The sequence below is a fragment of the Gobius niger genome, assembly GCF_951799975.1.
Source record: "Gobius niger genome assembly, chromosome: 11".
Lineage (NCBI taxonomy): Eukaryota > Metazoa > Chordata > Actinopteri > Gobiiformes > Gobiidae > Gobius > Gobius niger.
In genome coordinates this window covers 2,586,085-2,610,805 of record NC_136862.1, presented here as the reverse complement: position 1 = coordinate 2,610,805, position 24,721 = coordinate 2,586,085, and the positions used below count along the sequence as shown (strand labels likewise).

The 24,721-nt window shown below is 41.2% G+C and overlaps 1 protein-coding gene across 1 annotated transcript; it reads left to right on the top strand.

Annotated features, from left to right (window-relative positions):
• Window positions 1–182: 182 nt before the first annotated feature.
• Window positions 183–24,468, top strand: slc37a2 (solute carrier family 37 member 2). The gene is made up of 18 exons (XM_079565653.1): window positions 183–556; window positions 5,234–5,315; window positions 9,441–9,531; window positions 9,722–9,800; window positions 11,703–11,838; window positions 13,891–13,967; window positions 15,088–15,254; window positions 15,327–15,364; window positions 15,634–15,714; window positions 18,853–18,943; window positions 19,045–19,107; window positions 20,729–20,814; window positions 20,889–20,937; window positions 20,999–21,072; window positions 21,156–21,234; window positions 22,371–22,468; window positions 24,205–24,269; window positions 24,351–24,468. Exons 1-18 carry the CDS (start codon window positions 498–500, stop codon window positions 24,364–24,366), a joined length of 1,431 nt encoding a protein of 476 aa, XP_079421779.1. The 5' UTR covers window positions 183–497; the 3' UTR covers window positions 24,367–24,468.
• Window positions 24,469–24,721: the final 253 nt, after the last annotated feature.

Here is a 24,721-nt window from a genome sequence, read left to right as displayed (position 1 = left end):
AACAGACTCTTCTGTTTAATAGAGTATTTATATACAGTAATTCTCAAACTTAGAACTTTGGAAATAGTGAAAACATTTATTTATAACTTTCCTGAAACCAAACCAAAGCGTAAACTTGCTCCTGCGTCCACCTCAGTCCGTGCGTAAACGTGCCACAGCCTCCCCCCCCCTCCCTCCTCCCCCACCCGCGCGCTGACCACTCTTCCTGTGACGTCACTCCGAGTCACATGACCTCGGCGGTGCCTCAGCGCGTTGGGAAAAACAGCAGGAGCATATCGGGCTGGACGCAGGACGCGGACAAACACACGCGCGCGCCGAACCGAACCGAACCATTTTGGGCACATTTTTCTTTTACGCACGGACGCGTCTATAACCAGAGTGTCATGGAGCCGGGCCAGCGCGCGCTCTCCGGGGACCACGGCTCCGTCCCGGTCTGAGCTCCTGCTCCACAGTCGGCTCCGTGTTAGGACGCGGTAATAACGCGCACAGCAGCAACAATGAAGTCCTCGCTGGCTCCGGGAATCCGCCTCGCCACCTCCGTGTCCCGGGACACTTGGTAAGTCTGCGCGTAAAGGCTTTTGGAACCGGGAATAGGCTTGAAAAGTTTGTGCAGCGGCAGCTCGTTCAGGCGGAGTTCAATGCCCCGGATTTGTCCTTCCCACAAAAATAACTCCAGCTTCTCCCCAATGAGGAGGAAGTTTGGAATTTTAGCCACTTTTACGCGAACAAACCTGATATTGTTTTGATTTAGCAAAAGGAACATATGTTAGCGGACTCTTCCCAAACCTGTTTCACATGAAGAGAAGTTTGTTTCCCCAAAGTGATCGATGTGGAGGGTGATTCTCTCCCTCTGACTTCAAACTTCCGCCGTGATTTCAGCCAAAGTAACGAGTCCGCGGACTGAAACTCAATCAGAAGAAGTTCACGAGACTGAAACTGTGACTGAGAAGTGCGGAGATGCGTCACGAGCGCATGGAAACAGAAAGAAAGCACTAATAATGTGTGAACTTCAAGTGACACCGTTTAACCTCTTAACTCCCACCTCAACGGATTCCATTTTCTCCACAAAAAAGTGACAAAAATTCAACCAAGAAGTGACAAAAATTCAGCAAAAAAGTGACAAAAATTCAACAAAAAAGTGACAAAAATTCAACCAAGAAGTGACAAAAATTCAGCAAAAAAGTGACAAAAATTCAACAAAAATGTGACAAAAATTCAGCAAAAAAGTGACAAAAATTCAACAAAAATGTGACAAAAATTCAGCAAAAAAGTGACAAAAATTCAACAAAAAAGTGACAAAAATTCAACAAAAAAGTGACAAAAATTCAACAAAAATGTGACAAAAATGTGACAAAAATTCAACAAAAAAGTGACGAAAATTCAACAAAAATGTGACAAAAATGTGACAAAAATTCAACAAAAAAGTGACAAAAATTCAACAAAAAAGTGACAAAAATTCAACCAAAATGTGACAAAAATTCAACCAAAAAGTGACAAAAATTCAACCAAAAAGTGACAAAAATTCAACCAAAATTTAAAAAAAAACATTTCAAATGAGGCGCTACACAGGCCTATATAAAAGCCAAAGAGGACAGAATGCATTTGGTTCAGGCGGGTGGTAAGAGGTTAAAGTCACTGCTGAAGCTTCTGTGCACGAGCTCCACATGGAATATAGGTCTGGACATGTCCACACGGCCCCCAAGGCCCCCCCACAGTGCCCACACAGTGCCCACACAGCGCCCATGTGCACAGTATAGGTAATGGACACACATGCTCAGTCTGAGTAACTATATTCTGCAGTTTCTCTTTCCTTTGAGGATATTTAGAATAGAGTTCCTCAAATCAAAGAACATAATCATTCAAATACATCCAACATGTGAGTCACGTGATTCTGCAGAGGTTTAGTTTTTTGTCCTACTTTAACCTCTTAACTCCCACCTGAACATGTTTTCTCCAGTTCTCCAAATCTAAAAGTTTCTTCAAAACAGAAGGAAATGAGGATGTAAACACAAAAAACAAAAAAGCGCTAAAAAGTGACCAAAAAAAGTGACAAAAATGACAAAAACTCAACAATAAGTGACAAAAGAGCAGCAAATAAGTAACACAAGAGCAAAAAAATGACAATAATCCGGCAAAAATGTGACAAAAAATGTAGCAAAAGTGCCATAAAAAGTGACAAAAACAAAGAGGAGAGAATGCATTTGGTTTTGGCGGGTGGTAAGGAAGTTTTTGTCACATTTTTGTTGAATTTTTATCGAATTTTTGTTGAATTTTTGTCACATTTTTGTTGAGTTTTTGTCACATTTGTTGCGTTTACATCCTTGTTTTCTTCTCATTTTTTGTGGCTGTTTTGGTGCTTTTTCCCCCAAGAATCTTTTTGATTCGGGTAAAGCCAAACTGGAGAAAATGGGATCCGTTCAGGCGGGAGTTAAGAGGTTAAACAAATTGAGTACAATAAAAATGAGCTCTGTAACAATGTGTAATAACTCTCGTGTCCTATTACATGATGTACCTACAAAGTACTAATACAAGTTTGTGTATCTGACCCATAGGAACAGGTTATTACACATTGTTACAGTCAGGTCTGTCACGATAACTAATCTGAAGTTCTATATATTGAGTCAGGAAAGTATCGCGATAAACGATGTTATTGACTCTGACGATACTGTCGACTCTCAGGCTTAAGAGTGACAGTAAACCTTTGTTCTAAAAGTGCATCATCATCATATCCTAAAAAACAACACAAGCTGCAATAAACATGAAATATAATAATGTTTACCTGTTATCTACTGAACAATAAGATATAGTAATGATCGTGACAGGCCAAAATACTTTCAGTCATATGCATCGGTAAAAAGAAGTGTTTTCAGCCTGGATTTGAACATTGTCAGAGTTGAGGCCTGTCTCACATCCTCGTGAAGACTGTTCCAGCCTCAGCGTGTTTAGTCCTGACTCTGGGAGCCACCAGGAGGCCCCTCCCCTCCCTGAGATGGTTCATACGGCTGTAACATGTCAGAGATGGACTTTGGAGCTAAACCATGAACAGACTTGTAAAAAGCAGAGCTGTTTTAAAAGTCCACACTGCAAAAAGTACCCGACTAAAAACAAGGAAAAAAATCTTAAAATAAATCTTAAAGTGGCTACAATTAAGCAAAATGTCCTCAGAAAATGGAATAATTTAAGGAAAACATTCTTATTTAGTGAAAAATTGTGGGTATTTTACTTAAATGTTGCTTGATTTAAGTAAAATGTTCTAAATGACTCACATTTTTGAGCAAAATGTTCTTAATAAATACTTATATTTAAGGAAAATATTGCCCGGGGACCCGTCTCCATGATGTGGAGCCAGGCTGATGGTCAGAATCACCTGCTGGAGGATTCACCTATTGTACATGTTTTTAGTGGTAGACACGGGGAGAACATGCTCCACACAGAAAGGCCCCGTCCTGGTGGGAATCGAACCCGGGACCTTCGAGCTGTGAAGCTGAGGCTCTAACCGCTGTGCCACCGAGCCGCCACTTTAAAGAATGGAATGTTTTATCTCTCTGTGAGAATCAGTTCTTACATTAAGAGCTGTTGATCTTTCTTAACAAAAGAATAAATATTCTTTGTCTAAAGCTGAAGAAGATTCAAAAAGTTTTTCTTTCTTGTTACAGATAAAATCAGCATGTTTTTAGCAAATTTATCTGAACAAGAAATGGTTAGATTTTATTTCCTAAAATAAGATTTTTTTTTCTCAAGAAAACTTTGCCACACAAGACATTATTACTTTTTAGGGAAAAAATAAGAACTTATTTCTTAAAGAAAGACATTTTTTACTTGCTTAGAATCCACTTTTTGCAGTGTATTCTCTGAGCGACAGGAAGCCAGCGCAGAGACCGGAGCACTGGACTAATATGGTCGTGTTTCCTGGTTCTGGTCAGGACTCGAGCAGCACCGTCCTCACTAAGACTCAAAGTGAGGAAATTCCCCTTTGGCCCCAAGAGAATTTTGAAGAAACATTTATTCATAAATCAAAGACCAAACACATGAAAAGGATTTTAAAATGTGAAACATTTTCACATTTCCCGGCAAAACACCTGATTGGGTCATGTCGTTTTGGAAATTAAGAAAATCGTCCATGACACAAACTTGCTACCCCTGGTTTAGACTAAATCCTCACTAAGAGAAAAGAAAACATCTCGTCCAAATCCACATGTCCAGAGTGTTATTCAGCTCCGTCTCACTGGAGCTGGTATTTGTATTAAGCAGGTGTTTGTCTGACGGCTCCTCGTGTTCACTTTGGGGATGTAGATTTTTGACCTTCTGAGCCACCGTCGCCTCCACATTTAATTAAACTTTTACTTAAGCCTCAGAAGGAGCGACAGCAAAGTGTGAAGAGTCAGAGGACAGTGTGAAGCTTCCTCTTAACCTCTGAACTCCCGCCTGAAACGAGAAGATCTTTTTCCTCATATCATTTTTTTAAACTAATTTTTGTCACATTTTTTGTCACATTTTTATAATTTTTTCGTAAATTTTTTTCATCACATTTTTGTCATTTTTTCGGTCATTTTTTGGTCTTTTTTAGTCATTTTTTGTCATTTTTTTTTTTGTTTTTTCATCAAATTTTTGTCATTTTTTTGTCACATTTTGTCACATTTTTGTATTTTTTCGTCAATTTCTTGTCTATTTCTTGTGCCATTTTTGCCATTTTTTTTGGTCATTTTTCCGTCCATTTTTTGTCACATTTTTGTCATTTTTTGTCATTTATTCGTCACATTTTTGTAAATTTTTTCGTCAATTTTTTGTCATTTTTTCATCAATTTTTTGTCAATTTCTTGTGACATTTTTGTGACATTTTTGCCACTTTTTCATCAATTTTTCGTCACTTTTTTGTCAATGTTTTCTCCCTTCTTTGTCACATTTCCATCATGTTTTCGTCTCAGTTTTGTTGCTATTTTCTCACCTTTTTTCCAGAAGCTTTTGGACTGGGGTAAAGCCAAACTGGAGAAAATGTGCTCGGTTCAGGTGGGAGTTAAGAGGTTAAAGGCAAAGCTTCTGAGAGAAAATAACTTAAAATAAAACGATGATGACAGTGGAGAGGATTTACCTGCATAACTTTACTCTTTAAACAGTTTATTGTTCTGGATTCTTCGGTTTCCTCGGGGCGGGACATGTTTTCTCCGCGTCCTGAGACCCTGATGTTCGTCAGACTCTCCCCGATTAAAGCCTCTCTCTGTGGGTTTGTGTGCAGGTACCGCGGCCTCACCCTGGTCCTCACCTTCCTGTTCTACACGTCCTATCACCTGTCCAGGAAACCCATCAGCATCGTCAAGGTAACGCACACAATTACACATGCACCGATAGTCGGGGTTTGAGTATCGGCCGATATCTGATATTAACCGATACCAAGAGACTTTCTTAACCCCTTAACTCCCGCCTGAACCGAGCACGTTTTCTCCAGTTTGGCTTTACCCCAATCCAAAAGCTTCTGGAAAAAAGCTGTGAAAATAGCAACAAAACTGAGACGAAAACAATGATGGAAATGTGACAAAAATGACAAAAAATGACAAAAAAATGAAAAAAATGTGACAAAAAAGTTCAAAATTTGATTAAAAAAAATTGACGAAAAAATGTGACAAAATACGACAAAAAAAATGACAAAATGTAACAAAAAGTCTAAAATTTAATAGAAAATTGACAAAAAAAAAAGAAGAAAAAAAAGACCAAAATGTAACAAAAAAGGCAAAAAAATGACCAAAAAAATGACAAAAACTGAGAAAAAAAATTGCCAAAAAAAGTCACAAATTTGATAAAAAATTGACGAAAAATTGAAAAAAATGTGACAAAAAAAGGCAAAAAAAATGACAAAAAAATGAAAAAAATGCGACAAAAATATTACCAAAAAATTACCATAATGTACAAAAAGTCTCAAATTTTATAAAAAATTGCCGAAAAAGAAAAAGAAAAAAAAAAAGACCAAAATGTAACAAAAAAGGCAAAAAAAATTGATTTAAAAAAATTGACGAAAAAATTTAAAAAAATGTGACAAAAAATGACCCAAAAAAATAACAAAAAAGTGTGACAATTATGTGATAAAAAATTGACAAAAAAATTACAAAAGATTGACAAAAAAGGCAAAAAATTTATGAAAAAATTTAAGACAAAAAAAAAAAAAGACCAAAAATGACCACAAAAATGACCAAAAAAAAGTTACAAAAATGAGTTGAATACCCAACAAAAAATGATGGAAAAAAAATCTGATGGCGTGAGGAAAAGAGCCTCTCGGTTCAGGCGGGGGTTAAGAGGTTAAAAGGTTCATTTCTATAGCACTTCCACAGACATGTTCACAAAGAGCTTCACAGTAAAAGTGTCTCTGAGAGAAAGTGAATGTTCCGGTTTCTCCAGTGTCGGATCAATAACCTCTTATCGTTTCTTGCAAACAGGATGTTCCAGATCAATGAGATCGATTAGTAAACTACAGGTTACAGGACTTTTCCCAGCTTTGATAAGTTGCTCAAAGAAATGTCTGTAAACCTGATTATAAAGTCCAAAGCAGAGATTGCGATTTCGATTGTTTCCGATGACTTTCCCAGCCCTCGTTGCCGTGAACATTAGTGACTGTTTTTTGTGTTTGATCAAGTGTATGTTTGCAGACGTTACAGCCGAGCTCTGAGCTGACGCCCCGTAGTCCCTCTGGGGGTAATGCACGTAAAACAAGTGTTAAAGGGATGACTGGAGGGTCTTTCATCTCCCCTGGTGTCTCTGAGCAGAAAACTTTCCTGCCTCTAGGTCGGAATCACCAATATACACTAATGGAATCACGAGGAAGAAGCTAACAGGCTAACGGGCAAAGTTAACTGTGAGCTAGCACCATTTAACCTCTTAACTCCCACCTGAACGGAGCACATTTTCTCCAGTTTGGCTTTACCCGAATCCAAAAGCTTCTTGGGGAAACAAGCACCAAAACAGCCACAAAAAAATTGGAAGAAAACAAGGATGTAAATGCGACAAAAATGGGACAAAAATTCAACAAAAATTCAACAAAAATGTGACAAAAATTCAACTAAAAAATGACAAAAAATCAACAAAAAAATGACAAAAATTCAACCAAAAAATGACAAAAATTCAACAAAAAAATGACAAAAATTCAACCAAAAAATGACAAAAATTCAACAAAAAAATTACAAAAATTCAACAAAAAAATGACAAAAATTCAACAAAAATGTGACAAAAAATCAACAAAAATGTGACAAAAAATCAACAAAAATTCAACTAAAAAATGACAAAAATTCAACAAAAAAATGACACAAATTCAACTAAAATGTGACAAAAAATTAACAAAAAATTAACAAAAATTCAACAAAAATTCAACAAAAATTCAACAAAAATTCAACAAAAATTCAACAACAAAGGTGACACAACACAGCAACAACGCAAGGAAAAAAATCAGTTTTGTGGGTCTTAGCTTTCAAATGAGGTGTTACACAGGCCTATATAACAGCCAAAGAGGACAGAATGCATTTGGTTCAGGCGGGTGGTAAGAGGTTAAACTGTATTTACAGCCAGGTTTGAGTGAAACAAATAATCTCCATCGTGAAACAATATCCCTCTGTCCCTTTGTCTTTACTGTCAGCGTAGGATTTACTCTCACGGACGATTAATGAGTAAAAAACACATCATGCTACGACACCTGCATTACAACATTACTCAGGATACTCTGAAAGTACAGTTTACAGTTGGCGACTCTGCTGAAGGAAAAGGGTCTGAACATGTCCCTGGTCTGAGCTGTAAAGATAACGCTGTTGTGGTTTGGTTATAAATGATTAACAAACGAAAGTGCAGGAAATGTTTTACAAATAAGAACAAATACTTTACAAATGATGAATAATGTGTCAGTGTTTTAATCTCTTACCACCCGCCTAAACCGAATGCCTTCTCTCCTCTTTGCCTAAAGGCCTGTGTAACTCCTCATTTGAAAGCTAAGACCCACAAAACTGATGTTTTTCCTCGCGTTGTTGCCGTGTTGTGTCAATATGTTCATGTTTTTTTCCTCTCGTTTTTGACAACTTTTTTTGTCACTTTTTTGCTACTTTTTTGTTGCACTTCTGTTAATTTCTTGCTGCTCTTTTGACACTTTTTTGTTGGGTTTTTCTGTCACTTTTTATCGCTTTTTTGTTTCAATTTATTGTCACATTTTTGTCTCTTTTTTGTTGCTTTTTGGTTGGTTTTTTGTCGCTATTTTTGTCACTTTTTGAACTTTTTTTGCTGCGTTTACATTCTCATTTTTCTTCTCATTTTGACGCTTTTTTTCCCAATAAGCTTTTAGATTTGGGCAAAGCCAAACTGTAGAAAATGTGCTCGGTTCTGGTGAGGGTTAAAGGGATATTTCTGGAGATGTACATATCTTTTTAATTCATGCAGTCCTTATATTTGAAGATATTTGATGCTAGGCTAGTGCTAGGCTAGTGCATGTCTATGGTAACTAGTAGCCTCCATTAAAAACAGTCTGACCCGAGCACAGAGCGCCTGACGTAAATCACTTTTAACACCAGACTAACCATATAAATGTCTGTGTGACTGAATAATGAGGTTTTTAATGCAGGCTACTAGTTACCATAGACATGCACTAGCCTAGCACTAGCCTAGCACTAGCCTAAAAAAACACTATCTCCAGAAATCAGCAACACTCTGGATAACTAGGAAAGGCCCTGTGTGAAAAATCCTGAAATATTATCCCTTTAACCCCTTAACTCCCACCTGAACCGAGCACATTTTCTCCAGTTTGGCTTTACCCCAGTCCAAAAGCTTCTGGAAAAAAGGTGTGAAAATAGCAACAAAACTGAGACGAAAACAATGATGGAAATGTGAGAAAAAAGTGAGAAAACATTGACAAAAAAGTGATGAAAAATGGACGAAAAAGTTGCAAAAATGTCACAAGAAATTGACAAAAAATGGATGAAAAAAATGTAAAAAATGTGACAAAAAATGACAAAATATTTGACAGAAAAATGTCAAAAATGTCACAAGAAATTGACCAAAAAATGACAAAAAATTTACCAAAAAATGACAACAATGTGATTAAAAAATTGACAAAAAAATGAAAAATGTGACAAAAAAATTACAGAAATGTAGCAAAAATGTGACAAAAATGAAATAAAAAATTGACAAAAAAATGAAAAAAAATTGATGAAAAAAATGTCAAAAAATGTGACCAAAAAATTACAAAAATGTCACAAGAAATTGACGAAAAAAGGGCAAAAAATGAAAAAAAAAAATGGCCAAAAATTGACTAAAAAATTACAAAAAATTGACAAAAATGTGATAAAAATTTGACAAAAAAATGACAAAAAATTGACAAAAATGAGTTGAAAAAATGATGGGAAAAAAAAATCTTATGACATGAGTTAAGAGGGCGGGAGTTCAGAGCTTTAAGTGATGAAAAACTCTCTTTTCCTCAGAGCGAGCTCCACAGGAACTGCTCCAACATCATCCGCCCGGCCGACCTGAACGTCAGCGATAATGCCACGTGGTGCGACTGGGCCCCGTTTGGTAAGGAGCGCCCCCTGTCTGTCTGTCTGCAGCGCCCCCTGTCTGTCTGTCTGCAGCGCCCCCTGTCTGTCTGCAGCTCCCCCTGTCTGTCTGCCTGCAGCTCCCCCTGTCTCTCTGCAGCTCCCCCTGTCTGTCTGTCTGCAGCTCCCCCTGTCTGTCTCTGTCTCTGACTCTCTCTCTCTGTGTTCAGACCAGGACAATTACCAGACGCTGTTCGGGCTGCTGGATAACTGCTTCCTGGTGGCGTACGCCGTGGGCATGTTCTTCAGGTGAGTCGCTCATTAACCACACTGGGGAAACAGCGCCACCTGCTGCCCAAAGCCACAGGCCGGAGGAGTTTCAAGGCAAATCCAAAGCACATTTTTATGCAATTTTAACCTCTGGACTCCCGCTATAATGTTCAGCTTTACCCAAATCTGAAAGCTTCTTGACTGGAGAGTTCGGCTGATCTGTGAGCGAGACTGCGTCGTTATCACAGTGACACTTTCTTTGCTCTGTTTATGTCACATTTTTGTTGCATTTTTCCAGCTTTTTGTTGGGTTTTAGTTGCTTTTTTTGACATTTTTTTCTGCTTTTTTAACCATTTTTTTCATATTTTTTAACCATTTTTTTCTGCTTTTTTGACATTTTTTGTCATATTTTTTAAACATTTTTTTCATATTTTTTAACAATTTCTTTCATATTTTTTAACAATTTTTTTCATATTTTTTAACAATTTTTTTCATATTTTTTAAACATTTTTTTCATATTTTTCAACCATTTTTTTCCGCTTTTTTGACATTTTTTTCCTGCTTTTTTAACATTTTTTTTCATATTTTTCAACCATTTTTTCTGCTTTTTTTTACCAGTTTTTGCCACTTCCTTGTAAGTGTTCTATGGCATTTTTGTAACTTTTTTGTTTGTTTACATCTCGTTTTCATTTCTATTTTGGTGCTTATCTTCAAGAAGCTTTTAGATTTGGGCAAAGCCAAACTGGAGAAAATGTGCTCGGTTCAGGTGGAAGTTAAGAGGTTAAAGGAACAGGCCAGCGTGTTTCCAGACTGAGACGTGTTCTTACCTGAGCTTAGACGAGTTCATGTGTATCTGTCTGGTCGTCACGCGTGTCCTCAGTCACGTAAACACAGCACAGACGGCGTTAGCATTTAGCCTCTCCTCCTCTATGGCTCCAAACCAGGTGGAGACAGAAGCTACCGAGTTAGGCTTGGGCGATGTCCCTTAATTGGCCGTTGACGATGTTTACAGTGAACCATCGTGATGACATCGTCCATTTCTCATTATAAGCATCTTTAAAGACATTTCCATCGCCTATATAGAAGCTGCATATTACTATGAATGTTAGGAAAATGTGAGATCTCAGGATAAATGGATCTAAACTAAACATGATCTGAACAGAGTCACGGACACGACTTTTGCAACAGAAATGTGTTAAAACTCGTGCGTAAAGTCTGAGAGAACGACTTATTCAGAGTCAACTCCTCAATACCAAGACTCTCATCACACTAACACAAATGTAAATCAGAGCTTATTATTTGCATTTGCTCAATGTAAACGTAATGTTTAAGAAGCAGTGGGTGAACGGGACAATATTTAGAAGTTTGCGTCGTAGCCACGTTTTTGAAGCCGCTCCAGGCGCCGCCCGGTCCGTGAGCTCGTAAACCTCGTACCTCCTGCACCGCCTCTTTCTCTTTCCTCTCTCTCCTCTCTCTCGGTTCTTCGTGAGAATAATCCAAACCCATGCGCGCTCAGCTCGCTCCGATGTGAGAGCCATCTCGTCATTTTAAAACGGTGAGAGAGAGAGAGAGAGAGAGAGAGAGAGAGAGCTCCGCGCGTCAGAAACAGCATCTGCGTCTTTACTTTAATAATTACGGCCAACACATCATGTCTTCTGGCAGGTACTGAAACTAGCGTGTATATTAGTTACATCCGTGATTTAATTTACAGTGCAATCCCTGCAAAGTTCATCGTCCATCGGCACAACCCTATACCAAGCTCTCAAAATTAAACAATGTGGATTTTCTAAAAAGGGGAACTATGTCATAAGGCGTAATAATACCGTAGTCGTAGTTCGACACCCGAGCAGTAATATCTTCACTTTACTGTGCGGATATTACTGAAAGAGCTCATTAGCTTCTTTCTCCACCTGGTTCGAGTCTGACTGTGTTGTGTCTCAGTGGGATGTTCGGCGAGCGCCTCCCCCTGCGCCTCTACCTCACGGTCGGGATGCTCCTCAGCGGCCTCTTCACCTGCCTCTTCGGCCTCGGCTTCTACTGGAACATCCACTCGCTCACGTACTACGCCTTCATACAGGTACTCCCCGCCCGCCACAGGACTCACGTTCGTCAGTGTGTCTTTTATCTTTATACTCGTTTCCCGGTGACGGTTTATAACGTTTTTTTGCCGTCGGCCATCTTGTTTCTCCCACTTTTCATGACCCTCCTTCTTCCCCCTCAGCGTTTGAGCCGACAGCAGCTGAAGTGTAGCGTTAAAGAATGTCACAGGCGTCTGCAGTTGATGTCACATGACTCTCAGCAGGTCACATGACTCTCAGCAGGTCACACGACTCTCAGCAGGTCACATGACTCTCAGCAGGTCACATGACTCTCAGCAGGTCACACGAGCTCTGACTAAGCTCTGAGAGAGTGGCTGCTCCTTGTTCCTCCTTCTCCTTCCTCCTTCTCGTTCCTCCTGTTCCTCAAACCTCTGAGGCGACGTCATGAGGTCGACCTTGAGGAACCTTTAGTTTAGAACAGGCGTCTCAAACACGCGGCCCGGGGGCCAAATGCGGCCCGGGGGCCAAATGCATTAAACACGTTAGAACTACATTTCCCGAGAACGTGAACATCAGACGGGAGGAGACGCGGCGCTTCTGCAAAAAGACTCATCAACTTTATTCAACAGAGAAACTAAAGCAGCGACTGAGAGGGAGGAGCTTCTGAAACAGGAGGAGACTCAGAACATGAGGAGAAACTTCAGATGTTCAGCTAAACATGAGCTGGAAAAGTTACAGCAGCAGAAAGACAAAAAGCACCTTTACATATTTACCTTTAGGACAAAGTGAACACAAAGTGAGGAGCCTTTTCTCTCAGAGCTACATTATCATGTCCATGAATCTAATCTTTATTAAGGACACATGATCCAGAGTTAAAGGTATACAGGAGGATTTTCCCGAATTTTAGGAAAGAACCGCCCTCTCCACTTTTAAAAAATAATGCACAATAATTGCACAATAATTGCTCTCCCTGCCTCCGAGGAGGAAGAATCTCCCAAAAACACTCTCTTGTTTCTCTCTTCTGAAGCCTTTCTCTTCTTCTCAGACACTTCGAAGACACTTTTTCTCTTGCCCCTCTGCCATTTTCAAACGACTCGGTGCTTCTGCAGCAGCGATGAACGGCTAACAGCGTAACTCACGCATGCGCAGAAATTAACAAAAGGCGAGCGCGCACGACGGCCTTACGTAGGCAGATCACCAGAATGAATGACAATGAGGACCAATCGTCTTGATGATCCACCCGGAAATAGAACATCCTCCGCTATAGCTTTAAATTAAAAATAGAGAATATGGAAATGTATTAAAATACTGTAAATAATTTCAGCAACATTGACAGTAAAAATATAAGCCCATCACTTCTAACAGTCGGTCACAAACGGGCCTGAGGTCAGAGGTCAGAGACTCCACATTATTTACATGAGCTGAATCTCACTGAGCTGATCTCAGACACTCCAGAGTCTGGAAAAGTGTCCGAGTCGACTCATTCACTGAAGTGTTTATTATTGAAAATAAACACAGAACAAAACCAGTTTGAAGCTGATGGTTTTGCTGGTGCTCATGATCAGCTCCAGTCCCTGCTCGGGCTTTTCTTCACTAAATTAAAATGACATTTGTACATTTTGCATTTCTTGAACAGGCTCACAGACAGAAACTAGACCTGACTCCTGAAACATCACTGATGCCCTGAACCAAAATGGGATTCATTACAAAAAAACTAATTGTCTAAGTCTGTCATTTCAAATGTAGAAGCTCAGTAAATGTTTGGCAGATTGGAAACCCCTGGAAGCTTAAACATGTAGAGTCTATTTTAAGTTATATTACAGCAAACAATAAAAAGTTGCTAAATCATAATTGACTTAATATTAAAGGCTTCGTCTGTCGCCCCCGACCAACACTGGGTTCGTATTTTTGGCCCCCCAGTCCAAGACCCTGGAGACCCTGGTTTAGAACAAAAGCATCAGCTGCTCCTTCTGTCCGGGTCCTCCTGCTCAGAATGTCCGGGTCGATGACGAGGACGTTCTTCTTCGATGCCTCTGTATTTGCATAACTCCGCCTCTGTATTTGCATAACTCCGCCCCCTTTCTTGGCAGGTGATGAACGGGCTGGCTCAGACCACCGGGTGGCCGGCCGTCGTGGCCTGTGTGGGGAACTGGTTTGGAAAAGGGAAGTGAGTATCTCTGAGTCAGGAGCGTCCACAGGCGGCGCTGACTCAGCCTTCAGTCGGCGCCGCCTCACAGACAATCAGGATCACACGCAGTCACACGAACAATCAGAATCACACGCAGTCACACGAACAATCAGAATCACACGCCGTCACACAGACAATCAGAATCACACGCAGTCACACGAACAATCAGAATCACACGCCGTCACACAGACAATCAGGAATCACACGCCGTCACACAAACAATCAGGAATCACACGCCGTCACACAGACTCCGCCACTGGAGACACGAGAAACCTGAGGACGTCGGGCCAGACGCTGAGGAGAAAAACAGTCTGAAATAAGCTCCAACATGGCGTCGTCATTCACAAATACTGACCTGTTTGGTATCCATGTGTAGCTCGAAAGGCTGTGACGGCCCTAAAGTTTAGTCTGCACATGCGCTCTGTGTATATTCCTCCCGTCTTTAGCCGCTGCGTCTCCCACAAAGGAAATGACCATATTTGGATCACAGCGTCATCTCGGTCACAGCCTTTCGAGCTACACGTGGATACCAAACATGTCAGTGTTTGTGAATGAAAGACCAGAGGGTTGATTTTCTCCTGCAGCGTCTGGTTGGTTCTCTCCTCTCTCCACTATCATAACCTCCTCTGTCCTCCACTCTCTCCTCCATCATAACCTCCTCTGTCCTCCACTCTCTCCTCTATCATAACCTCCTCTGTCCTCCACTCTCTCCTCTATCATAACCTCCTCTGTCCTCCACTCTCTCCTTTATCATAACCTCCTCTGTCCTCCACTCTCTCCTCTATCATAACCTCCTCTGTCCTCCACTCTCTCCTCTATCATAACCTCCTCTGTCCTCCACTCTCTCCTCTATCATAACCTCCTCTGTCCTCCACTCTCTCCTCTATCATAACCTCCTCTGTCCTCCACTCTCTCCTTTATCATAACCTCCTCTGTCCTCCACTCTCTCCTCTCTCGTAACCTCCTCTGTCCTCCACTCTCTCCTCTCTCGTAACCTCCTCTGTCCTCCACTCTCTCCTCTATCATAACCTCCTCTGTCCTCCACTCTCTCCTCTCTCCTCCATCATAACCTCCTCTGACTCCGGCCTCCTGTGTCCAGGCGTGGGCTGATCATGGGCGTGTGGAACTCTCACACCTCCGTGGGGAACATCCTGGGCTCCCTGATCGCCGGGGCCTTCGTGTCGTCCGCCTGGGGCCTCTCCTTCATCGTCCCCGGGGCCATCATCGCCGCCACGGGCCTGCTCTGCTTCTGCCTCCTGGTGGACAGTAAGTGTCACTGCTCCGCGACCGTGACCCGGGTCCTGGTACTAAACCCTGTGAACCTTTGTGTGTGTGCAGAGCCGGAGGACGTGGGCTGCGCCTCGCCGCTGCAGCACGTACGTTCACCTCTCAGCTAGAGCTCCCCCTGGTGCTCGCTCTGCGCTTCACGTTCACCTCTCAGTTAGAGCTCCCCCTGGTGCTCGGGCTGCGCTTCACGTTCACCTCTCAGTTATAGAGCTCCCCCTGGTGCTCGGGCTGCGCTTCACGCTCACCTCTCAGTTAGAGCTCCCCCTGGTGCTCGCTCTGCGCTTCACGTTCACCTCTCAGTTAGAGCTCCCCCTGGTGCTCGCTCTGCGCTTCACGCTCAGTTTGCCTTGTGTTGCAGAGTGAAGAGGAGGTGGTGGAGGCGGGGGCGGCGCCGGAGGACAGCGAGGCCATCGGCTTCTGCAGGGCCCTGAGGATCCCGGTGAGTGGGGAGCGGACAGAGCCGGGTTTACGTGTTTGGATGACTGTCGTTTCTGGATCTTTAAAATTTAACCTCTTAACTCCCGCCTGAACCGAGAGGATCTGTTTCCTCACGTCATCAGATTTGTTTTCCATCATTTTTTTGTTGGGTATTCAACTCACTTTTGTAACTTTTTTCAATTTTTTATCAAATAAAATGTTCATTTTTTTGTCGCATTTTTTTCGTAAATTTTTCGTCAATTTTTTGTCACATTTTTGGTCATTTAAAAAAAAAAAATGTAATTTTTTTGTCACATTTTTTGTCACATTTTTTGTCACATTTTTTTCATTTTTTCCTCAATTTTTTTTTATCAATTTTTTTTTATTTTTTGTCACATTTTTGTCATTTTTTTGTTACATTTTTTTCATTTTTTCCTCAATTTTTTTTGTCATTTTTTTGTCAATTTTTGGTAATTTTTTGTCACATTTTTATCAATTTTTTGTCACATTTTTTTTCATTTTTTTGTAGTTTTTTGTAATTTTTTGTCACATTTTTGTAAAAATTTTTCATTTTTTTTCATTTTTTTGTCGTTTTTTGTAATTTTTTGTCACATTTTTGTAAAAATTTTTTTCATTTTTTTGTCAATTTTTGTAATTTATTTTCTTTTTTTTCATTTTTTTAATCAAATTTATGTCATTTTTTGTCACATTTCCATCATTGTTTTCGTCTCAGTTTTGTCGCTATTTTCACAGCTTTTTTCCAGAAGCTTTTGGATTGGGGTAAAGCCAAACTGGAGAAAATGTGCTCGGTTCAGGTGGGAGTTAAGGGGTTAAAATAGTTTAAAAAGGTGCTACAACCAGTGTGTGAAACACGCCCCCCCAATTAACCCATCAGACCCCTGGGGCCCGAGGGCGAAGGCAAACGTGGTCGGCTAAAGCAAAGGTCGGCCGTGATTGGTTATAAATTAGGCTAGTATCATCCCATGTCTCTGTCCTCAATTATTATCTGGGAAAGAAACCCTAGAGACCTGCACAAGACAAGTCCCGAGTTTTTTAAAGGCCAGCGCAACAGAACGCAGCGCCTCTTCAAAGACTTTCCTCACACTGTTTTAAACACACGATTTATCCATTTATCAAACATAAAACACCACACGTATGTCCGTGTTCTAAGAGAGATTACCGCCACCTACTGTTTCAGAGGATGGGTCAAACAGTGAGCTCACACTCTAACATTCCAGCCACAGTCTAACTAACAGGAAAAATAAATAAATAATAATAATGATTCCTAGCTGTACCTCTAAATCAGATATCTCCAATCAGTAGCTCGCTCAAAGCTAGCTCAAAGACTTTCTACATCTCTACACGCTTCATTACTCAAATTTTAGATGCATTTCTGTTTGTTCTGCACCTGCTGAACACAATCTGTGATCTGATTCAATATAGTAAAGTATAAGGACTAAACTAAACTAAACTTTCTCTGAAATACCACATTGGCAAGTCATTCTTCTGGGTGAACTCCACCTAAGTCTTATTTGAATATAAGTAACTCTCTAACAAAGGTTGGAGACTCCTGCTCTAAACACCCACTCCTGCCCTCACATGCTTCCCAACAAAGCTCAGAGCCGTCTCTGTGTCCGTCTCAGGCCACATGTCTGTGTCTCTGCAGGAGGTAAAGCCTGCGGTTCATCACCTCAGCATAGAAATGTGATGACACTGCGTTCAAAGCGTCTCGGTTTGGCCTTAACGGCTTTAACGGCTTAAACAAAGAGCAGGGACTGAGGGAGGTTTTCACAAGTGCAGTTCAGGGTCAGTCCGGTTGGTCAGTGCGGGATGAAGAGGTTTTAAGCTTCAGTGTGAAAAGATCCAGTGTCAGAGCTGCAGAACATCCAGAGTCCAGAGTCAGGACTAAACACGCTGAGGCTCAAGCTAAAATCTGGAACAGTCATGAGGATGTGAGACAGGCCTCAACTCTGACAATGTTCAAATCCAGGCTGAAAACAGTTCTTTTTACTCGAACATATAACTGAAAGTATTTTATCTGCACGCTTGCCTTTTACTGTGATTGATTAATTGTATGTTGATGTTGAGGAGAAGGAGCGACAAAACAGAGGTAACTTTGTGTGAACGAGCAAGAAAAAATAGTGCTCAAGACAGAGCGAATCAAAACAAGACTTAACCCCTTAACTCCCACCTGAACCGAGCACATTTTCTCCAGTTTGGCTTTACCCCAATCCAAAAGCTTCTGTAAAAAAGCTGTGAAAATAGCAACAAACTGACACGAAAACAATGATGGAAATGTGACAAAAAAGTGAGAAAACATTGACAAAAAAGTGACAAAAAAATTATGAAAAAGTGGCAAAAATGTCACAAGAAATTGACGAAAAATGGACGAAACAAATGACAAAAATGTGACAAAAAAGAGAAAAAATGACGAAAAAATGACAAAAAATTGATAAAAAATTGACGAAAAAAATACAAAAATGTGACAAAAAAAGAGAAAATAATGAGAAAAATTTGATACAAAATGTGACAAAAAATGACAACATTTTGATACAAAATTGAAGAAAAAATAACAGAAATATGACCCAAAAAATGACAAAAATGTGACAGAAATTTGACAAGAATGTGATAAAAATTCTACAAAAAAATTGCAAAAATATGACAAAAAATGACAAAAATTTGATTAAAAAACTGACAAAAAATCACCAAAATGTGATAAAAATTCTACAAAAAAATAGCAAAAATGACCAAAATTTGATAAAAAAAATTGACGAAAAAAATGACAAAAAAGTTACAAAAATGAGTTGAACACCCAGCAAAAAAATGATCTGATGACGTGAGGAAAAAGATCCTCTCGGTTCAGGCGGGAGTTAAGAGGTTAAAATAGTTCTCAAGACAGAGCGAGTCAAAACAAGACTTTAAAATACATATGAAAGTATTTTATCTGCACTCTTGCCTCTTACTGTAATTGATTAATTCTATGTTGATGTTTTTATTGATTGTATTTGTTTTTCTTATATTTTCTGCTGCTTTAACAGTGAAACACTTTGAATTGCCTTGTGTATGAATTGTGCTCCTCAAACAAACTTGCCTTGCCTTCATTTTTCACCGAGATTCTGACCCGATGACACTTTCACAGTAACAGCGTGGTGTTTTCCAGGGCGTGCTGGAGTTCTCCTTCTGTCTGCTCTTTGCCAAACTGGTCAGCTACACGTTCCTGTACTGGCTCCCGCTCTACATCTCCAACGTGGGTGAGTGTCGACGCTCGGCCGCCGCGCCGTCCACGATCGAACCCGGATCCGCCTCTCGAACCCGGGTCCGTCTCTCACCGTGTGCCGGGTTTTTCTTTCAGCTCATTTCGACCCCAAAGAGGCCGGAGACACGTCCACGCTGTTCGACGTGGGAGGGATCGTCGGTGCGTTCAGACCCGTTCAGTTTAACCTCTTAACTCCCGCCTGAACCGAGAGCTTTTCCTCCAGTTCAGCTTTACCCAAATCCTGTAGGCCAGTGTAACGCCTCGTTTGAAAGCTAAGACCTACAAAACTCATCTAAAGGGATCTTTTTCCTCACGTCATCAGATTTTTTTCCATCTTTTTTCCATTTTTTTTCTCATCAATTTTGTAACGTTTTTGTAATGTTTTTAATAATTTTTTGTCATTTTTTGGTCACATTTTTTGTCATTTTCTTAAACAATTTTTTGTCATTTTTTGGGTCATTTTTTGTCACATTTTTTTGTAATTTTCTTAAACATTTTTTTGTCATTATTTGTGTCTTTTTTTTGTAATTTTTGGTCTTTTTTTGTCACTTTTTGGGTCATTTTTTTGTCATTTTTTGTCACTTTTTGGGTCATTTTCTTAAACATTTTTTTGTCATTTTTTGTGTCTTTTTTTGTCATTTTAATCATTTTTTTGGGTCATTTTTAGTCATTTTTAGTCTTTTTTTTGTCACTTTTTGGGTCATTTTTTGTCATTTTTTGTCACTTTTTGGGTCATTTTTAAGTCATTTTTTGTCTTTTTTTTGTCAATTTTTTGTTGTTTTTGTCGTTTTTTTGGGTCATTTTTTTGTGTCATTTTTCGTCACTTTTTTGTCATTTTTCGTCACTTTTTTGTCAAAGTTTTCTCACTTTTTTGTCACATCTTCATCATTGTTTTCGTCTCAGTTTTGTTGCTATTTTCTCACCTTTTTTCCAGAAGCTTTTGGATTGGGGTAAAGCCAAACTGGAGAAAATGCTCTCGGTTCAGGTGGGAGTTAAGGGGTTAAGAGACTTTTCCACAGTCGTAGTGAGCCTCACTGTGGGTGCTGAGCCTGACTGTGGGTGCTGAGCCTGACTGTGGGTGCTGAGCCTGACTGTGGGTGCTGAGCCTGACTGTGGGTGCTGAGCCTCACTGTGGGTGCTGAGCCTGACTGTGGGTGCTGAGCCTGACTGTTTGTGCTGAGCCTGACTGTTGGTGCTGAGCCTGACTGTGGGTGCTGAGCCTGACTGTTTGTGCTGAGCCTGACTGTGGGTGCTGAGCCTGACTGTGGGTGCTGAGCCTGACTGTGGGTGCTGAGCCTCACTGTGGGTGCTGAGCCTGACTGTTGGTGCTGAGCCTGACTGTGGGTGCTGAGCCTGACTGTGGGTGCTGAGCCTGACTGTGGGTGCTGAGCCTGACTGTGGGTGCTGAGCCTGACTGTGGGTGCTGAGCCTGACTGTGGGTGCTGAGCCTGACTGTGGGTGCTGAGCCTCACTGTGGGTGCTGAGCCTGACTGTGGGTGCTGAGCCTGACTGTTTGTGCTGAGCCTGACTGTTGGTGCTGAGCCTGACTGTTGGTGCTGAGCCTGACTGTGGGTGCTGAGCCTGACTGTGGGTGCTGAGCCTGACTGTGGGTGCTGAGCCTGACTGTGGGTGCTGAGCCTGACTGTGGGTGCTGAGCCTGACTGTGGGTGCTGAGACTCACTGTGGGTGCTGAGACTCACTGTGGGTGCTGAGCCTGACTGTGGGTGCTGAGCCTGACTGTGGGTGCTGAGCCTGACTGTTGTTGGTGTTGTCTGTGCAGGGGGGATCGTGGCCGGACTGGTGTCGGATTACACCGGGGCTCGCGCTGCCACCTGCTGGGTCATGCTGGTCGCTGCAGCTCCCATGGTGAGTGTCGGATCAGGACTCGCTCCTTTAATCCCGAGTAAACGAGTAAACGGCGCCTCTGCTTCTGCTTCCAGCTGTTCCTGTACAACAGCATCGGGCAGCAGAGTCTGGGCGTGTCCATCGGTGAGCGGCTCGTCTCCTGTGTTTACAAAAGGATGTTCTCTGACGTGTTGTTGCTCCTCAGGGATGCTGATGCTGTGTGGAGCTCTGGTGAACGGCCCCTACGCCCTCATCACCACAGCCGTGTCCGCAGACCTGGTACTTTGCTTCTTTTCAAATAACATATGCCACGTTTTTCCCATATTTGTTTCCTCATTGCTATTTATTTATTTTTGTTCCAGGGGACCCACGAGAGCCTGAGGGGGAACTCCAGGGCGCTGTCCACCGTCACCGCCATCATCGACGGGACCGGCTCAGTGGGTCGGTCTCTTTGTGCTCCTCTTCCTGCTCCTCTTCCTGCTCCTCTTCCTGCTCCTCTTTGTGCTCCTCTTCCTGCTCCTCTTCCTGCTCCTCTTCCTGCTCCTCTTTGCGCTCCTCTCCCTCACTGAAACTGAGACTCCAAAGTGAGGGTGTTTCTGTGGGTCGGTCTCTTCATGCTCCTCTTCCTCTTTTGTCACATTTTTTGTCACATTTTTTTGTCATTTTTTAAATCAATTTTTTGTCACATTTTTTTGTCCGTTTTTCTATCAATTTTTCTATCCATTTTCTGTCATTTTTTGACAGTTTTTAGTCATTTTTTGTCACATTTTTTGTCACTTTTTTCTACCATTTTTTTGTATATTTTTTTTTAAATTTTTTGTCATTTTTTGTCAATTTGTTTGTCATTTTTATGTAATTTTTGGTCATTTTTTAAATCCATTTTTTGTCATTTATTTGTAAATTTTTTGTCATTTTTAAAAAATCCATTTTCTATCCATTTTTTGTCATTTTTGTCACATTTTTTGTCACATTTTTTGTCATTTTTTTTCCTCTTCCTGCTCCTCTTCCTGCTCCTCTTCCTGCTCCTCTTCCTGCTCCTCTTCCTGCTCCTCTTCTGATGGTGTTTCTGTGTGTTCAGGAGCGGCTCTGTGGGTCGGTTTCTTTGTGCTCCTCTTCCTGCTCCTCTTCCTGCTCCTCTTCCTGCTCCTCTTCCTGCTCCTCTTCCTGCTCCTCTTCCTGCTCCTCTTCCTGCTCCTCTTCCTGCTCCTCTTCCTGCTCCTCTTCCTGCTCCTCTTCCTGCTCCTCTTTGTGCTCCTCCTCCTGCTCCTCTTCCTGCTCCTCTTCCTGCTCCTCTTCCTGCTCCTCTTCCTGCTCCTCTTCCTGCTCCTCTTCCTGCTCCTCTTCCTCTTTTGTCACATTTTTTGTCATTTTTCTATCCATTTTTTGTCACATTTTTTGTCTTTTTTCTATCCATTTTTTGTCAATTTTTTTGTCATTTTTTGGTCATTTTTTCCTCTTCCTGCTCCTCTTCCTGCTCCTCTTGGTGCTCCTCTTCCTGCTCCTCTTCCTGCTCCTCTTCCTGCTCCTCTCCCTGCTCCTCTTCCTGCTCCTCTTCTGATGGTGTTCTGTGTGTTCAGGAGCGGCTCTGGGCCCCCTCCTGGCCGGCGTCATCTCCCCCAGCGGCTGGAACAACGTCTTCTACATGCTGATCACCGCAGACGTGCTGGCCTGTCTGGTTAGTGTCTCCACCATAACCATAAACATAACCAGAACCAGAACCATAACCATAACCACCCCTGAAACTTGAACAATTAGTCCATTTTCAAAATATTCTTGTTTTCTGAGATGTTTTATTTGGAGTTTTCATGAGCTGAGCCATAATTATCAAAGTTCTAACAAATAACAGGTCGATACGTCTCACTTTGCCGGAGGATTCTGACTCACAGCTTGTAAAAAATACAAATTCAAACTCTCTTCAGATTTGAATATTGAGTGAACCTCTTACCACCCGCCTGAACCAAATGCCTTCTGTCCTCTTTGGCCATTATATAGGCCTGTGTAGCACCTCATTTGAAATTAAGACCCACAAAACTGATCTTTTTCTTTGTTTTTTGTTGTGTGACATTTTTGTTGAGTTTTTGTCACTTTTTTGTTGATTTTTTGTCACATTTTTGTTGATTTTTTGTCACTTTTTGGTTGATTTTTTGTCACATTTTTGTTGAGTTTTTGTCACTTTTTTGTTGATTTTTTGTCACATTTTTGTTGATTTTTTTGTCACTTTTTTGTTGATTTTTTGTCACATTTTTGTTGATTTTTTGTCACTTTTTTGTTGATTTTTTGTCACATTTTCGTAACCTGGCTAACGCCACGCTGCTGTGTGCGCTTGAATCATTTGGAACTGCACAACAGCCTGGGGACCATGGCCCAAATTTTCGCATGGATTTGGGAACCAATCACAGAACGAGGAGGGACGGCGAGATGATGACGCTATTCGATATACGGAAGCTTATAGTTTATTTACGGATTAAAAAGAAAAAGTTTATTTACGGATCCAACGTGACAGCAGCAGACACAACGGTATTTTTCGATCGAGCTTTAGACCTTGTTGTAAATAATTTATCTCAAAAGTTTACAGCGGGTACGTCATACGTCATCTCATACGAGGATACGATTGGCTGTGGCCTCGTGCAGACGCATGATAGACTTTTTTTTCCTTTTCGTATCGCCCAATAATCGACTATGGACGCTCGTAAACCACACCTCTCCTACGAGAAAATGAATTGCTGTCCCCAGACTAAACATCACTTGTGATTTTAGTCTGGTGTTAGCCAGGCTAACATTTTTGTTGCTTTTTGTTGAATTTTTGTCACATTTTTATTTAATTTTTGTCACATTTTTGTTGAATTTTTGTCTTTTTTTTGTTGAGTTTTTGTCACATCTTTGTTGCGTTTACATCCCTGTTTTCTCTTGTTTTGTTTGTTGTGGCTGTTTTGGTGCTTTTTGATTAGGGCAAAGCCAAACTGAATCCGTTCAGGCGGGAGTTAAGAGGTTAAACCTGTTTCTAACCATTTTTCAGATTGTGTCAGGTTCAAGTTGGTCATTTTGCTTATTTTAAACTCCCTTTTAAAGAAAATAACAAAAGCTTCATGAACTCAAACTAATAAAGAACAAAGTTAAATAGATAATAAGTAAATAAAAACCATCACATCCCAAAAAAAACAGGGGTCTTTTGAGGAGATTCTATCGACAGAAGAACGTAAAAACACCAGGGCTTAAGGGGCACCCCTGTCCGGTCCCCGAGGCTTTAGCCACATTTTCAACACTATTTTCTCACTTTTTTGTTGCTCTTTTGTGCCTTTTTTGTTGAGTTTTTTCCCCTCCACACGACCCGATCGCTCCACAGGCTCCACTCACTGTCAGATCATAATCTCCAGTCCAAATGTAACGTGTCCTGATGTTGTGTGTCTCCAGCTCCTGTCCCGTCTGGTCTTCAAAGAGGTCCAGAGCTGGTGTTCGCGTCTGAGGCGGCGCCGAGAGTAAGCCACGCCCCCTCTCTCTTCCCTCCTTCACGCCGCTTCACTTTCCCTCCAAACTAACGGCCTGTGTTTCCTCTGCAGGTTCGAGCAGCTCTGAACCGTCTGCGGCCACAACCTCTCAGGGAAACATCACCGTTTTATCACCATTTGAATTATTTATGATCCTTTTATCTGTAAACCGTACTGTTTGTCCTGGACTCCGGGATGTTCTGCGTGAGCTTAAACACTTTTACTGCACTTAAAGCCAGGGCCGGACCGGGACTGAAAACCAGCCCTGGACTCTGACCAGCCGGGCCCAAATCAGCGTAAATGCGACACTTCCACAAATACGTATTTTAACCTCTTACCCCCCGCCTTAGCATTAACGAGTGCATTTTCCCCAGTTCGGATTTTTATTATTATTTTTTTGATTGGTATCATCAGCCAAAAGAACTGGAAAGTAGGGATGGGCG